Genomic DNA, 17,715 nt, shown 5'->3' with positions numbered 1-17,715 from the left:
TCTGTGGCTACAGTGCAGTGACATCATCAATGATCTGTGTATGAAGCAATGAGCCTATTTCTGGTACATGAGAAGTACTGACGGGACAGTTCTACCGAAGGCAGCCCAGCACACGGGCATCAGGCAGAGGCAACAGCCCCAGTCAGTAAATACGACCCATGAAGAAGAAAGCACAGTTACAGAGGAAGTGTCTGATACCAACTTAATGTGGGCAATGTCACAGCTGCATGACTGTAGGAATGCTAGTTCACATGCCTAAGTGGGATGCACAGGGTCTCTGCACCACCACACGTTGGACCAACCGCAAATACCTCTAGACACGAGTTCCATCTCTGAGGGGTGGAGGCTCATACTTTATATTCTGAGTGCACAGACAAGGACATTTCAATTCATTCACCAACTCATGAAGATTTATCACACCGTGTGTTGACTACCGTGCTAGGTACTGGAAATATAAAGTGAATAATCCCACCCCGGAGAGGTCGAGAGGACAAAACCAAGCAGTGAAGATGGTGGCAGAAAGTACACATTGCTCCTAGCGGAGCACACGGAAAGGAGCAGTTAGCTGTGTGGCTGAAGGCCAAGACAGGTTTTGCAGAAAAGATGTTGGGAAAGATGAACAGTGCTTACTAGTGAGGAGAAAACGGTATTTCAGAATGAGGGAACAGGCCAAAGGCATGGAGGCCTGTGCCCTGTATAATAATAATTCATAAACCGTAAGTGCTAGGAGAATGCTTCAGAAGAATTAACATTCTATAGGTCTGTTTAACAAGCGGGTGCAGCATTGTGGATCTGTGGGGCATAAAAGGAACAATGAAAACTCTGTTCCTACAAGGTGAGCGGCTCCATGCTGCTTGCCATGGGGGTGTGAGTGTGTGGCTGAAATAAGGAAATGCAATAAGGAAAGTGAAATAAGGAAAATTCCCTCCTTTCTAAAGCAAGCAATACTACCCACTCAAAACCTCTCTTTGGGAAAATGGAATAAGACAATTAAACACCAAGCATATTCCGAGAAAGGAGATGGATAAATTGTACTTTATGGCCTCATAGGTGGATGAATTAAGCAACTATAAATGGGTGTAGTTGCCATCCTATTAACTTGGAAATGTAGTATACCCTAGAGGACAGGCTCCATGAAACATAAAAAAAATGCACTACATGCTTAAAAAGTCACCCCCCACCACTGGCTGAGGCTCACATGCATGCCCACCACAAGCTCTAACAGTGCTCGGGCTGCTGGGCAAAAAGGTCCCATCTAGTGGGAGCTTTCGAAGCTACCACCACGGATCACTGAAGGGAAATTACACTTCACTGCCCTTTCTTTGGACTGTTTAGATCACAGTGGTCCTCGAAGCCAGGACGGGAGATGAGAGGAGGGACACGGCAAAGGAGCCATCCAAGGAGAGCGTGTTTGGGGGCTGTCCTGTGAACAGCTGCTGCCTTCTAGCAACTCATTTGTGCAGGTAACATGCTCACAGACAGAGGTTATTTCTGCTGACTTTTGATTTATTCTTTAAAAAGGGTAGTCCACAATAAAAAGCAGCACAGGCTTTGAAAATGTCTTTATCCACAGGGGCTCTTTTTGTAATTTAAAGGTTTTGAATGTTCGAGGTTTACCACTGACAGGCAGAACGCCGGTGATAGAAACAAGCTTTCTCAGATGTAAAAGCTACAGTAACAGAGTAAAGCTATCAGGCCAACACATTTATTTTCAGAGCCATGGGTTCAACCAAGGGAAATACTGTTCCCGGGACAATCTGGAACACATCACACCCTCAAAGGAAGCCTATACTTTTGCCTCAATTACAACGATAAGTATCAGCAGTGAGGGAAAATGCAGAACCAGTAAACCAGGCCGCATGAAAGCAGCAGAGAGGGCAATTCGGTCAACTTCTGGGATCCGTATCAGTGACTAAAACAGATAAGAGGCCAGATTTTTTTTCATGTACATCTTGAATTTATCAGCCTCTTTTTCCTGGGTTTTGAGATGTCCCATTGGCATGCTCATTTACAGTACTTTAGTATTGCTACCAGGAAACAACAGTATCGTGAGGCATTTTCATAATGCATCCACTGTGCTGATGTGCAAAAGCAATGGAGGGGGCGGGGGGGATAGAGTGGGAACGATCTAAAATGAACCTCCAAAAAGAACCACCTCAACACGTAACAAGTTAAATGGCTCTCAACATTTCTCATTATTATTGGAAAGCTACTCAGAACCTGCTCAAGTTTTCAGAATCCCCAAAATACTTTTCATCTTCACAGAAAGATTCTTGGCTAATTTTGAAAACTTTGAAACTCTTTCTAAAGAAAGAGTTATTTTAATTTGGTGACCCTGCAAGCATTATTCTAAACTCAAAAAAGCCCTCTCTCAATGGCCTAATACTTAGGTGCAAAGCAGAAACTCGGGAAGGTCCTCCAAGTTCAGAGCATAATTAAACAAAAGCTATATTCTCCTCACCTGAATTTTCAATTCTTTTAATGTTTGATTAGCAGAAACAAGAAGAGCTTTTTCACCACGAACTTTCCTATGTCGCATACTCCGCCGAATAACTTGCTTTTGGTAGGCTATATAATTTTGATGGGATATCTTTTGCCGCTTTGTTCCTCCATTGCTCTATAATAAAGATCCGAAAAAAAAGAAAGCACTGAAATTACCCACACTGTGACCCGTGCTCATAAAGTTCATCAGGCAAGCAAAAGCAATTTATTTATCAAACTGTTAACCATTTGAAATTCAATATCAACAGTGAATAGGAACTCGCTGGAGGTTCTTAGTAGGCTCAGACAAAACTGAAAAAATTAAACGACAAAATACACTTCTAACTGCATATAAGCTCCAGGATTTTAAAATGTATGTATTATAAAAAGGAGATTTAAAAGCAAAATTTTGACCTTAGAAAGACACAATTATGATAAACCGAAAAATTTTTAAGATTATTAAATTTAATCCAGTCAGTGTCAAAAGGGAAAGAAAGGGGTGTGGAGGCAGGATAACTGTTCTGGATAACAGTCTGAACTGATACAAAACAATGCATATCTTAATTGTATGCTGGTTTGAGGAGGGAACATTGCTTCAGACACATTTGGGATAGGTGAAGAAATCTGAGGTTGGGTAAACAGGACACTGTCTCTACTGATAAGCTGGTTTAAGAACTTGGAGGTGGAATGCCATGATGTGCACAATTGACCTAAAGATGGTTCAGCAAAAAGTACAGGCATACATATGGGTATATACTATATATTGTACCAGTCTTTTATAGATGAGAACCAAGTATCTTTCTACAATACTCCAATAAATGCCTCATCAAGAGGTTAACAGTCAAGATTATTCTGCTAACCAGGACAGCGAATGAATGAAACAAGATTTTTAAAATAATCTTTTCCCCTGGTTTAATTAAATCTGGATGAGGTAACCCCCAGGCTCTGCCTCTGGTTTCCGAGGCTGTCACTGAGTGTCAGGTGTGCATAATCAGAGCGGTTCAGGGGTCATTATGGACACAGATGCCACCCACGCATCACCAATGGAGCTCCAGAGATTTACAAAGCAGAGAGGATCAGGGGGTAAACAGAAGAGCATTTGCTCAGGGTGATAGGCCACTGGCTAGGTGCCACACAACGCTAGATTCAGCTCTAGCTGTGCATCTGAAGAGGCACACAGGTGATTCTAACATAAGAAACAAGGTGGGAGTTAAAAAAAAAAAATTCATGACACATTTTTCTCAATCTCAACTATTCAAGAAAAGGTGAAATTGGACCTAAATTTCACAATTAGGAATATAAGGGAAAATATCTACAACCTAAAATTTTACTTCAGAAATATAAAACACAACCAAATAACAAAGCCCTGAACATTAAGCAAGATATATTTTTTAATGGGTCTAAAAGCCTTTCCCAGAATTTCTTTTAAATCCATAGAATTTAAATCGAACTTATCTGACGAAAAGCAATCCACTGGTTTTAGAAGGCTTTCAATTACCTAAGTAATATCCAATACTGGGTACATTATTAACCTAAATTGTAGATAAGGTCAAAGTCAAAGGAACTGGGTTGATCTAGCTTAGAGAAAAGAGGAAAGGGGATTTGTTCATTTCCATTAAGGACAAATAGAAATGCATCATTTTATATTACAAGGATTTAAAACAGCAATTACAGAAGCTTTGTATTGAGATAGTGCAACGTATTACAAAGAAAAGATGTGAGAAGGCCGACATTCTGAAAACTCTTGACATTCTTCTGGGACCAACTACTCTTTTCAAAACGGAAGGTTACACCTTTTTTGCAAGACAAAAATGTTTAAAACATTCTAGAGTATACAACAATGAGAAGACAAAAGAAAGTACAAAAAATAATTATGTCATAAAAAACAGTGTTCCCCAACAAATATTCTCTATCGTATTTATAAAAGTGAAATCTGTTGTCATCTGTATCTGAGCAACAGAACAGCAATTTAAAAATTGCTGTGGGTATGACAATAATAGGTAAAACCAGACATTAAAACAGCTAAAGTTCCCCAAAATCGAAATCACTTGAAAACGTTTTTAAAAGTTTTGTAAATAACTCTTAGGCTGAAAAGTAAAGCTTGAAATGACAGAAATAAGGACAGTAAGAACACAGATATATATCTAGCTTTACAAACTTATTTACAAAGTTTACCAGAAGAATAGGGATTCCCAATTGATTATTACACCATACTCCCACTAATAAACAAACTACCAATAAACTACCATGGTACTGCCGGCCAAGCAAATGAAAGAGAATGGAGTCCTAAATCAGGATGGACACAAACACTTCTATTTAAAATATATCAATGGAAAAAGCAAATACACTAGCTTGTAGATCTGACTTGAAAAATGGACTGTAGAGGAGATGGGAACATAAAACAAGTCGACAACAAACAAGGTTTGTTATGTTTGCAAACTCCTATTCAAGAGACATATTACTTAACTCAATAATCTCAAAAACCATCCCGAGGAACAGAAGGCATACATGTACATAAATTTTAACGAGGGCATTATTTATTATAGGAAAATATCCCCACAAAACTGAAAACCTACATCCCCATAAAATGTATGGATTTGGTTAGCACTGGGACAAGGGGGCCCTCCAATGCTGAGGGACTGAAACACAAATTTGGGAGGAGTGGCTGATCACGGTCAGCAGCGCCTGACTTTGTTCTTCCAAAGGTGTTTTAAAATCAACAAATGCTGACATATCTCTTTATGCCAGTTGGGAAGCTACAAGTAACATTTTCCTCAGGGAGACCAAGATTCAAGTCAAGAGTGCTTTTCAGACTTTCTTAATCACAGTTGAAAATGAAGTAACAGTATCAGTATGTATACACAGAGAGGCCAAGAAACCCAGATAATCTCTGCTCTGTAACAGATACAGCAGATGGCCATTTTATCACTTTCATTCCTTCAGGGAGGATGCTAACCATAATCTGACTACACTGTTTTTTAGCAGTAAAGAAAGAACACAAATATCTCTAGTTAATTAAAGCTAAACTCTAATTAGAGTAGAAATTCCATGAATTTAAGGTAAATCTAGAATATTCTGGTGTATAATGGTCTGACTTTTTGAGAAGCTAAACTTATCTACATCATATATCAACCAAACATATGCCCACATTATTTCCTGTTCTTGACATTTTTCTCCAACATCACTGTGAACATGCAGGATATAATCAAGCAACCAAATAAAAGGGGGTAGAAATACCATAACAAAATACACAGAAAATAGGTAATTTTAATAGAAGAAAAATGAAAGACTAATGCCGATTCTAGTCATTTGCCTAACATGTAAGAGACCCAAAAGTCTCTTCTATAAACTCCAATATTATAAAGGCTACTGTGTGTTTTCCTTGTAGTCAGGGAATCTGAGTTTAATAATTTTTTCATACACAAAGATTCCACGATTAAGCAACAAGCCAAGATATGGGTCAGTTTAAGTTTTCTTTCCAGGTAAAAAGTGAATCATTTCAGTATATTTTAGCCTTTCTGGCTTAATAGCACATAGTAACTCTAGAGTAATGTAGCCCATGGCTTTTCGTGAGAAATCAGGGCAGCTACAGCATGCTACCCAATGCAGGAAAGCGGGAAAAAAAGGGGTCCTGAGAACCGACATCCTGCATAGGCTACGCAGAGATGTCCAAGAGCTCAGAGTGACTGCTCTCAGAACAGCAAAAGGTGTAACAATGAAGAGCAGCTTCAACACATACTTGATTAAAATCTGGATCTTTTTCTCCATCCGGTTTAGCTTCTTCCTTATCCTCCTCTGTTTCAGAACTACTCACATTTAGCTCTGGAGCTGAATCCTTCATCACCTGAATGTGTCAGGAAAAGACAGAAAAGTAGGTCAGACCCTAGGAAGGCGAGCTATGGAGGCTGTGGGGCTTTTTAAATCTTTTTTTAAAAATACATTTATTTATCTATCTTTGGTTGCGTTGGGTCTTCGTTGCTGCATGCGGGCTTTCTCTAGTTGTGGCGAACGGGGGCTACTCTTTGTTGCAGTGCGTGGGCTTCTCATTGTGGTGGCTTCTCTTTGTTGTGGAGAACAGGCTCTAGGCGCGTGGGCTTCAGTAGTTGTGGCACGCGGGCTCTGGAGTTGTGGCTCGCGTGCTCTGGAGCGCAGGCTCAGTAGTTGTGGCACACGGGCTTAGTTGCTCTGTAGCATGTGGGATCTTCCCAGACTAGGGCTCCAACCCGTGTCCCCTGCATTGGCAGGCAGATTCTCAACCACTGTGCCACCAGGGAAGCCCAGCTGTGGGGCTTTGACTGGCCACCTTTATCAAGAGGAAGCACACCTTTTTCAATGGTGGGGTAATAGATCAGATAGAGGATCAAGACTCAAGGGCTCTCTCTCTTTTCTGTGCTCTTTTAACATGTTAGTTCTTATCCTATGATTTATTCTCGTATTTAATGTGTTTGCCATAACTGTAAGCGGTCTCTGCAGAACAGTTATCAGATTTTACAATGATGTTATTTTGCAGAAGTTCAAAATTGCTCTACATTTTCCCTAGTACACTGATCGTCAAGCCTTTTCAAGTTCAGACAGGAGTCCCAATGCTCCTTGAGACTGAGAAAATGAAGGATGGATGAAATACTGCTATCAAACTAAAAAATAATAATAAAACTTTACCTAAATTGGATACTATTTTGTACTAGATACCAATATATACATGCACTAATAGGTACAAAAGATATAAGAAAATTCTAGGGGAAAAATTGAGACATTTTTACTCAACTTCATTTTCTCAGCAAATTAGGAAATGAGGCCTTAATTCAACTTGTGAAGCAAAACCCTAGACCATTAGAGCATAATTTGTAAGTTACCCTTCTAAAATAATGTGTTTGGTAACTATCATCAAATAAAACACATTCTATTTTGTCTTTAATTCCCAAAACCTTGGAATCAAATTAACAAGATGTCCAGAGATATAGGTCAGGATCTACCTAAGAGCCATTCCTAATATAGTGAAAATGCTCCAAAAACAATCCACAGCAACACCCCTGCTCCCAAATTATACCCAAATCTGTCCACTTCACCTACCCTTTAATAGATAAAAAAAATCCAAGAGGCTCTAAACTGGCTGTCCTTCTTTCCGTTATGCCCTTACCAACTCCAAACACAATGGTCAGGGTGACTTTTTGAAAGCATAAATGAGAACACATCATGACCTCTCTTGAAACTCCAGTGGCTTACATCTACGCTTAGACTAAGATCCCAAATCCTTGGTGTGATGTATAAAGGCCGATAAATTTTGATCCCTCGTCACCTATCACTTTCCCTCCTTGGAAGAAACTTCTCTCTAGACCAGTGCTGTCCACTGTGGTAGCCAGAGGTGACACATGGCTATTTAAATTAAAGTGAATTAAAAACTCAGTTCCTCAAGTCACCCTAGACACATTTCAGTGCTCCACAGTCAAATGCGGCTAATGGCTACGGTGTAGATACAGAACATCTCCATCACTGCAGAAAGCTCCACTGGGCAGTGCTGCTCTAGATACAACTTATTCTGTTGCTTGAGCACATTAGGCTTACGGTTTTGCCTGCACTACACGTCACAGGCTGACTCTCTGACAGTTAATGCTTAGGTAAAACAACTCCTCCTCTGACGCACCTTTCATACCCATGCCCTATCTAACAATGCACCTCCGCCTCTATCCGTCTCTCGCTTTACTTTGCTAGATTTCCTTCAAAGTACTTGTTCTTGTCTGAAATTATCTTATGAATTTATGGGCTTATTCTTGATCTACCTCACTAGGTACAAATATTCTTGACGGTAGGTAACTTCTCTGTCTTCTGCACCACCTGTATCCCCAGCACCAAGACCATTCCTAGCACACAGCTGACACTCAACCAATATTCGTGTTTCGATTAATAACTGACTAGATCCACATAAATCACATAACTATTCCTTTTCAGTTCTAGTCCAATGGCTCCGCCTGCACAATGCCCTCCCACCAAAAAAAAAATAAGGCAACCCTAGTGAAAATCCAACAGCAAGTCAAAAGGCAAGCTTGATCATTACTAGGCACGACCACAAGAGGGACTGGTACCTTCTTATTATCCACGACTTTATGGACGTAGATGGTGGCTTGAGTGTATTCACGCAGGTCCCTCTGCTGTTGACACAATAACCCTTCTCTACATTCTGGACAGAGTTCTTTAAAAAAAAAAAAAAAATAGCAGTGGTTGAGGAATTACTGTCAAAGAATGAAAGATCTAAAAGAACATATCAAAGTTACCAGAGTGTATTCATCAAAATATTACTCATATTTTCTGTTAACCGTTGTATTCTATTGTATGCAAACAAGGAAATCCATTTACTGTCGACAAACATACTAATAATGAGGTAATTATATGATACTTCCCATCTGCGGAATATACTTTGGAACACCACATGATCTTTAAGTAGAAAATACAATAATGACATACTCTTTCCTTCCCCCTTAAAACGCCAACTTTTAACTACATAAACCAAGAGCGATATGAAAACTTACTAGGCTCAGAAATATACTGGGTTTCTGAAAGGTTTGCGTCCCCTCCTTCAGTTCTCATGATTTTAATTACATGATCCACGACAAAGAGCTTTTGTATCATTTGCCACTCACTGGGCCATATGAGAGCTATACTGTGCAAAAAAACACAACATGCTTTAAGACACAAGGACATACTCCATCTCTAAACCAGAATTATCAAAACCGATATTTAATACAAAATTAAGAAGGAAAAGATACATCAACAAGGAACAGTAGTTTTTTCATACAAAAAAATGTTACAACAGCAGTAAAACAAAATGGACTGAAGTTATCAATACATGGATCAACATGGCTAAACCTCGAAAACTGAAGTTGAGTAAAGAACTTAGCTACAGAGGGATAAATTCTATATGATGTAACCTAGAGGCACTGTCCTGGGTACCAGCAGCTTGGAAGGAGAAAGCAGGGCTCCAGGAAGGAGAAGGGAGGAACAAGAGCAAGGCAGCCTCAGGCAGCCTCTTGATTTTTATGGAGAAGCAGTCTTTTTTTTTTTTTAAAGGCTAGTGCTCCACCTAGCAGAGAATACCAGAGGAAATAACGCCACAATTCAAACAGATTCTTAAAACAGACTCTTTATGTCAGACGAGAAACTTCCTAAACACGTTCTATTAATCGCTAGAAGAAAAAAAAAAATCACATGAAGAGAAGAAACTCACAGTTTAGAATCTTCTTTGGTCATGGAAGCAAATGTAAACATGAGTCCCCCGTGAGGACACAGAAGAGCACTGTTTCCAACTGATGACACAGGACTACACCTTGTAGGTTTTCTACTCAAATGAAACAAGGAGGATCAATATACTTCACTATTGCATGACTAAAGAGAAGATTTTTTTACGATGATTATTTTTAAATTAGAGATATATTTTAATGATAGTAATTAATGTGTTTCTCAGGATTATTCATTTAGATTATTAGAAAATAAAACTTTCAGTATATGCTAGTAAAAGTAAGGTACTACGATCAGGATCCATGAATTCTTAAAAATAATAAAATCAACAATAAAAAAGGAAATAGAAAATTTTTGGTATATACCTAACAAATTTTCGCCATTCTTCTACAAAGAACTGTGACACAATGTAGAGGACATCCGTGTCCTAGAATAGAAAAATCAGATGAAAGTATCCACTAATTCACTGCATTCTTAACCTAAATCCTATAGGGAAAATGTCTCCACCTATTGTGGTTTTCCTCTTTCAAGCTTCATAAATAAAATGGAAACACAGCCCTCTACCAAGCAACCAGAACTAAGAGTAAAATCCCCGGGATAAGAAAACTATACAAATGAGAATTAGAGAAGCTCTCAGTTGTTCTGAAACCACTGTTCATCAGGAATTTGGCAAGGGTCTTACAAAGGTGAGATGAATTCTATCCCTTGTGGGAATCATTATACCTCTGGCCAGTTACTGAGACATGGTCTGTTTTTGTCCTGGAACAAATTTGGAAGAGAAGTCTTTTGCTCATTTGCAATCATCTTATGCAAGGCTTCATTTTCTTCTCCTTCTCTTTCTAAAATCTGAAAGAGAAGGAAGCAGGAAGCAATCAACCATCTCCTGCTGACAGCACAGGACCTGCCTCCTCCCTAACCCCTACCAAGAGTGCATGTCAATTCTCCTGGGAAGTCAATCCAGGGAGGTGGCATTCTAATTTCCACAGATGTCAGGACAGCGTGCAGCACCTTGCACTGTGAACAGCATTCTTTGTAACTTGGAAACTCGGGAGCCTTTGGGAAGTACTGCTGCAGTTTGCTCCAAGCCTCTTTAGAAACAAGCCTTCTTTCATTTTCAGATATGCATAACTCCCCTAAGTCAAAAAGGGCAGGGGGGGGGGGCCGGAGTAGAGAGAAAAGGTTAAAAAAAAAAATCAATATATACCCTCCAAAAATCTATTTTATATTTCTTAAACTTAAGACAAATTTGTAGAGCCTCTTTTCCTTCTGTTCTAAAGTACTGTAATTCTCTCTCTCTTTCCTTAGTTTCAAAGTCTCTAAACTTTTAATTCCATCTAATTCTAAACAAGCCAGCCATTCCTTTGTCCTTAATCTAGGCCTTTCTTCCTACCAGTGAAGGAAGCACTAAAAGGGCTTCCAGGGATCCTGGTGTCCCTGTGCCACCCCAGGGGTTGTTTAACAGTATTTCGTCTGTATTTCATCTCCACCCGCATTCAAATGCCACGATTTCCTGCAGGATGTATTTTCTCCGTTTTACCTTATTACTTTACTAAATTCATCCCGAATTGAAATGCTATTTTCAAAGTTGTGTGACACTCACGCTTAAATAGTAAAGCAATCTACTGTTCAATCGTAAAACCATATCCAGTCGATTGACCCAGTTAGTTTGCTATTACTACTGCAAACACCCTGAACCCCGTGGGTCTTTAAAATTCCTAGAAGAGAATGAGCAGAGTGCTAGTCACCACTACCCTTCATTTCCTCTGAAGGTCACAGGAACGCCCAGATGGCAGTGACCCTCAGTCTCAGCAGCCCCTCCCGGGCTGACTGATACTTCCGGCATTTCAGGCCCTTTCTCCTCACTCAACCCCTCACTGTGCTTGTGGTTCCAGTTTTTATTGCTTCAGCTGTTCCCAACAGATAATTAGTGAGCTGCATATAGTACCTATATGGTTCTTTACCCAGAAAACCATCTTTAAGTTTCCAAAGGAAAATGTGTTTCTACCCCCATTGGCAAGATACTTGCATGTTTACATGAGTATAAAAGCCAGGGGCTTTCTAAATGCAGTATCCTGATTCTTTGCTTTATGTGTTTTATAACAATAAATAAACCAAGAATCAGAGAAATTAATACACCCAGGGTCACCACAACTGGTGGATAATGGAGCTAGGATATGAAACCAGACCTCTCTCATCTAAACCCCATAATTTCTAATGCCTCAAAATGCATCTTCTTAACTTCCATCCGTCACCTCTTATTGAGCTTTGACAGATCCTAAGAAATGATTACTTTGCTTTAATATACTTATTACCAGAGAAAATAGATCACAATGTAAAAATTAACTTTATTTCTGAGTAGGCTGTTAACAAATTTCCTCTGAGGTTATGAAAACTTACTTTAAAATGCTATCCTGGGGCTTCCCTGGTGGCGCAGTGGTTAAGAATCCGCTTGCCAATGCAGGGGACACGGGTTCGAGCCCTGGTCCGGGAAGATCCCACATGCCGCGCAGCAACTAACCCCGTGAACCACAACTACTGAGCCTGCGCTCTAGAGCCCGCGTGCCAAAAAAGCCCTTGCTCCGCAACAAGAGAAGCCACCGCGATGAGAAGCCTGTGCACCTCATCGAAGAGTGGCTCCCACTCGCCGCAACTAGAGAAAGCCTGCGCGCAGCAACGAAGACCCAATACAGCCAAAAATAAATAATTAATTAATTTAAAAAAAAGAAAAGAAAGAAAGAACTCCAGGGCAATTATACTTTTTAAGTGGTTTCCTTTTTTCTTTTTTTTTTTTAAGGGACCGTTCCTCTGTATACGTTATAACCCAATCTGGTTCATAAAGGGAGAATATAGGAAACAATAATGCAAATACACAAACACATATTTTAAACAGGATTCCACAGACTCTCTGGATACACTGCCTCTTGTTTTGATGTAAGGTTGCTTTTACTTTATGACTGGCTGTATTGTAAGATGTGCATTACTCAGGTAATTAGAGAAGAACACAAGTTTATTTCTAAAATCAGCAATGTATCTTAATAAGTCACTTCACTGCAGTCAGAAATTAAATACTGCAGTCAATATTAAATACTTCCAAGTCAGTATTAATCAGAAAGTCCTCTACTCTACCCCTAGTCATGTTTCTAAATTTAGTTTCACATCATTTTAATAACTACCATGATTTAATGTATCTGAATAGTTCGACCTCACCACAATAAACTTTTACTTGTGACATATGAATTTTTAGAAATTAGACTTGTATCCTGCAATATATAACATTGCTTCTTAAATCTTAAAACAAAGCCAATAAACTAAAATCATTTTGTAAGCAACATCTCCCAATACAAGATCAAACTAGTCATGAGAGATTGAATTCACCAAACATAATTCGATAACCTAATCCCCAAAGATTCTTCTGGTAAAAATAGAAATCTAGTTAACAATGAGTTTAGATTCTGGATAAATCCTCTCCCCGACAAAATCTAGTTCAAACTCTAATACTTTGGGGGCACACAATATCCAAAGAACTTGTAAAAAAATAAATTAAAAAACTGCTTTTTTAACTGCTCAGCTGCTTAGTAAACAGGTATAATAAACAAGGTAGTTAAGGAAGTTGTTAACCATTAAATGAATATAAAATGAAATGGATAAGAAAGCCTGATGGATAAGGAATATCTGCAGTAAATGCTAAACTCTATGATAGTAGCCAATCATATAATGGAATATATAATCCATTATTAATTCACACAAAATCCATCATATATATACCCAGGCTTTAAAATATAAAAATGCAAACATGGACTTCCAGATAAAAATGTTTTTTTCTTTCTTTTTTTTTGCGGTACGCGGGCCTCTCACCGTCACAGAGCACAGGCTCTAGACGCGCAGGCCCAGCAGCCATGGCTCACAGGCCCAGCCGCCCCGCGGCACGTGGGATCCTCCCGGACTGGGGCACAGACCCGCGTCCCCTGCATCGGCAGGCGGACTCCCACCCACTGCGCCACCAGGGAAGCCTGATAAAAATGTTTTAAAACTGCATTTACTTCCAGTTCCTCCTGAAACACCATTAAACCACAGTAAGGGGACCTTTTTTAAAGATACAAAATCATAATGATGGATAAAAGAAAACAGATGGGACAACAGGAACAAATATTTTAGAAGCTTAAAGGTGGATGGATAAGACAAGAAAAATGAATTCTAAACTGACAAAAGAAGTAACCCAATTTACTACACATTAACCCACTTACTACACAGAACTGGCCCCACAAATCCAGGAATTAGGGGTACCCAGAAGAGAACAGACTAAAAGACTATCTAAGAGGCAGTTAAAATTCTGAGTTGCCCTTCTATACACCCTACAGATACCTGCACCCGCTATCCACAAAAGACAACACAAGCTTCTCTGATGATATAAAACCTAAGGCCTCTGCACTGGGGGACACAAAGCTGAGATAAGAGGTAGTGCGCTGAGATGCGGATAAGTGAATGTTTCCATACAGAATGCAGAGACTCCCAAGCCCTCCTCTTTACAGCCCTGGAAGTGACAGCCAGCTCTGCATTTTCCAGGCAGGAGAATGAAAGATCCTTATGGAGAAATCTGAGCAGTCCAAGAAGGGATAATCAAAGTGAGAATTCTCCAGTGAAATGGCCCAGCCAGGACACCCAAACAGGGAAGCTGGCAGTCCCCTGCCCTCACACATGTGCATGGCTTCCACAGAACCCCCCGAGCAATAAATGAATTAGGACCTGCACAGGGTGAGGTGTCACGATGCTGTGGACAGAGATCTTAACAAGCTACCAAAAGTGGAAGGGACAAAAACTGCCTAAGAAGGGCTTTGGACAAATGGTACATTGAAAGATACAGTAAGTCCTTCAAATTTTCAAAGAAAAAGAATTTCAGACAATTATATAACTAGGTGAAACCTATGCATTAAGTGTGGTACCCTTTAGCAAACGACTCTCACCTCTCTGTGCCTCCGTTTACTTACTCATCAGTACAATCGGTACACTAGTAATACTGACCTTTCAGGGTCGTTGTGTAGATTAAATAAGTTAATATCTATACACTTAGAAAACTACTAGGCACAAGGTAAACATTTGATAAATGTCTATCATCTGTTTGCTAAGACGACCATCACAACATCTCAGGAACAAGTTTTAATATAAACCTAAAGAGTGGGGTAGGTTTTAAGTGAAGTCCCGTATCCTGCCCCTGTGGACATGGTACACTGACAGGTGACGTCCGCAAAAGCAAGAGTTGAGAACTATGCTTTTTAAATGCAAGATAACAAGGTACAGCAACAAAATTCCACTGAGCTGCAGATCAAGCTAGAAGATCTAAAAAAACTAGCTCATCTACAATTTCTGACAAGCTGAGGGGAGCAGCATAAGTCCTGAAATCACTTTCAGCTCTGCCATGCTTTCTAGTCAAAACTGTAAAACTAAAATGACAAGATGAGAGAGGTGGGCTGAGACCAAATGTCAGTGAACGAAGGAGGAAGACAGTCTGAGTTCTGGCATTGTTTCACTCTGCTAAGCAGCACCAAGCATGAAAACTTAGTATTTTACTACAGATTCCTCAACTCTCAAAATGGAGGCACTTATGCTATGTGCACATCTATGCTACAAATGTTAAAAAAAAAAAAAATCCACATCCCAGGATGACCCTTCACCCCCACTTCCTAGTTCTGTAGCCAGTAAATGAGAATGCCACTCAGCTAGTGAAGTGCAGTGAGATTGTGTCCAGAAAGATAGGCACACAAATATAACTCAAGTGACAACTACTATCACTAGCACCACCAGGACTCTTCATAAAAAACCACTAGTGTGGGGACTTCCTTGGCGGTCCAGTGGTTAAGAGTCTGTACTTCCACTGCAAGGGGCGCAGGTTTGATCCCTGGTTGAGGAACTAAGATTCCGCATGCCGCGCCGCACCGGTGTGAATGAGGGAAAGGGTGAGGCATGTATGGGTTCATAATGAGGCAATGAAGTAAGAACTAAAATAAGGAATTTATTGGGACCAACAAGAAGTCTGAGTATTAGGCTCAGGCATAAAACTGAATGAAATAATGCCATTTGCATCAACATGAATAGACCTAGAGATTATCATACTAAGTGAAGTCAGAGAGACAAATACCATATCACTCATATATGGAATCTAAAAAAGAATTATACAAATGAACTTATTTACAAAACAGAAATAGACTCACCAACAGAAAACAAACTTATAGTTACCAAAGGGGATGGTGGAGGGGGAATAAATTAGGAGTTTGGGATTAGCAGATATACACTACTATATATAAAACAGACGAACAACAAGGACCTACTGTATAGCACAGGGAACTACACTCAGTATCTTATAATAACCTGTAACGGAAAAGAATCTGAAAAAGAATACATGTATGTATAACTGAATCAATTTGCTGTACACATGAAACTACTACAACATAGTAATTAACTATACTTCAATTAAAAAAAAGAATTCTGAGTATTAGCAATACATTAGCACACAACAAGAAATGCAAACGTGTTAACAGATTCATCACTGACATCCCAGCTTCTCTGGGTCCAATTTTTCTCAAGGTGGAGTTAGAAAAAAAAAAAAAGTGTGAGTGGGGAACTTATACAGTAGAAGACTTTGAGAAGTAGACACCATTTTGGCTTTCAGAGGGCTGACAGAATGGCAAACCATGTGTCATATATAAGGAGTCCTTCTCAAAAAAAAAAGTTATTTCAAATGAGCACTCACTAAAACCAAATAAACACATAAACAAATATTCAGGATTAATAAGGATTAGGAAATTATTATTAAGAATATATAGTACACAGTAGCTAAGAAACTAAACCAGAAATAGCCCTAAGAAGAATATACAAATGCTGTTTTCGAAGTGTTCAAATTTGGACAAAGACACAGACACATAAATGGGAAATAACTGAAATTCTTCTCCTTCAAGCTCAGAAAACCCTTCAATGTGACAAGTGACAATAAGTTTCTTCACTAAAATATGGGGAGGGCTCCCCTGGTGGCGCAGTGGTTGAGAGTCCGCCTGCCGATGCAGGGGACACGGGTTCGTGCCCCGGTCCGGGAATATCCCACATGCAGCGGAGCGGCTGGGCCCGTGAGCCATGGCCACTAAGCCTGCGCGTCTGGAGCCTGTGCTCCGCAACGGGAGAGGCCACAACAGTGAGAGGCCCGCGTACCGCAAAAAAAAATAATAATAATAAAATAAAATAAAATAAAATAAAATAAAATAAAATAAAATAAAATATGGGGAAATTCTATTATTTTAAATTTTTTTTGCGAGGAGAGAGGGAAATGTGTGAGAGGCATTGGCTTGAAAGTAGGCAGTAGAAGCTAACAGCTGAACAGGGCAAGAGAATAGAAACATTAGGATCATGAGCAGTTTAGAAAACCAGTTGCTCTACCATGGCTGCCGTATTAGGGCCTGAGCTCTTGAGTGTAAAATATTTAACAAAATATACATGATATGCTAAAGTAAGGCTAACAACAGAAGTTTTACATTATCTAGCTTACCATGTGGGCACAGAATGTCTTCATTAAAATTTAATTCTTCCTCCTCCTCTTTTCTTTCTTCCTTTGATTCATCTAATCAAAAGAAATACAGATAATAACTCTTCTACTGTTGTATTTAAATTTCAAAGTAGCAAAGATACTACTCTACACAATTTCAAACACAGAAAACTTTAAAACATTTTAAAAATTAGACCCAAGTGATTCGGCGCAGTCCTGCTAAGAAGTGTTTCATTTCTTTCCCTTAAAGGAAAGAAAAATTTCTGAACGGCAGTTTTGCTTTTTAAAGATTGGGGTTATGCAAGAAAATATGCATTTTTTCAAACTGAAAAACAGTTTACATATCCTTCCATCCATTCTAGTCAAGGTATTCAGATTACTGTGTCATAAACCAGGATAATCATCTACATGTCATGTCACTTTCATCCATCAACTCTTTAGGGAAGAACAGAAAACTTTAGAAGGCTAATGAAATA

General features: G+C 39.4%; 1 protein-coding gene across 4 annotated transcripts in view; it reads right to left on the bottom strand.

Annotated features, from left to right (window-relative positions):
- USP48 (ubiquitin specific peptidase 48) overlaps window positions 1-17,715 on the bottom strand; it is a 66,859-nt gene that overhangs the window by 7,023 nt on the left and 42,121 nt on the right. For all 4 annotated transcript variants that reach the window (XM_030875693.2, XM_030875701.2, XM_060309934.1 and 1 more), the window contains 9 exons: window positions 17,243-17,314; window positions 10,720-10,844; window positions 10,435-10,557; window positions 10,077-10,138; window positions 9,701-9,811; window positions 9,006-9,136; window positions 8,562-8,668; window positions 6,221-6,325; window positions 2,462-2,617 (listed from right to left, as the gene is read on the bottom strand). In XM_030875693.2, coding sequence (XP_030731553.1) covers window positions 2,462-2,617; window positions 6,221-6,325; window positions 8,562-8,668; window positions 9,006-9,136; window positions 9,701-9,811; window positions 10,077-10,138; window positions 10,435-10,557; window positions 10,720-10,844; window positions 17,243-17,314 — 992 coding nt within the window. The remainder of the gene's footprint in view (window positions 1-2,461; window positions 2,618-6,220; window positions 6,326-8,561; window positions 8,669-9,005; window positions 9,137-9,700; window positions 9,812-10,076; window positions 10,139-10,434; window positions 10,558-10,719; window positions 10,845-17,242; window positions 17,315-17,715) is intronic.

The sequence above is a fragment of the Globicephala melas genome, chromosome 1 (assembly GCF_963455315.2).
Source record: "Globicephala melas chromosome 1, mGloMel1.2, whole genome shotgun sequence".
Classification (NCBI taxonomy): domain Eukaryota; kingdom Metazoa; phylum Chordata; class Mammalia; order Artiodactyla; family Delphinidae; genus Globicephala; species Globicephala melas.
This window is presented reverse-complemented; position numbering and strand designations above follow the sequence as displayed.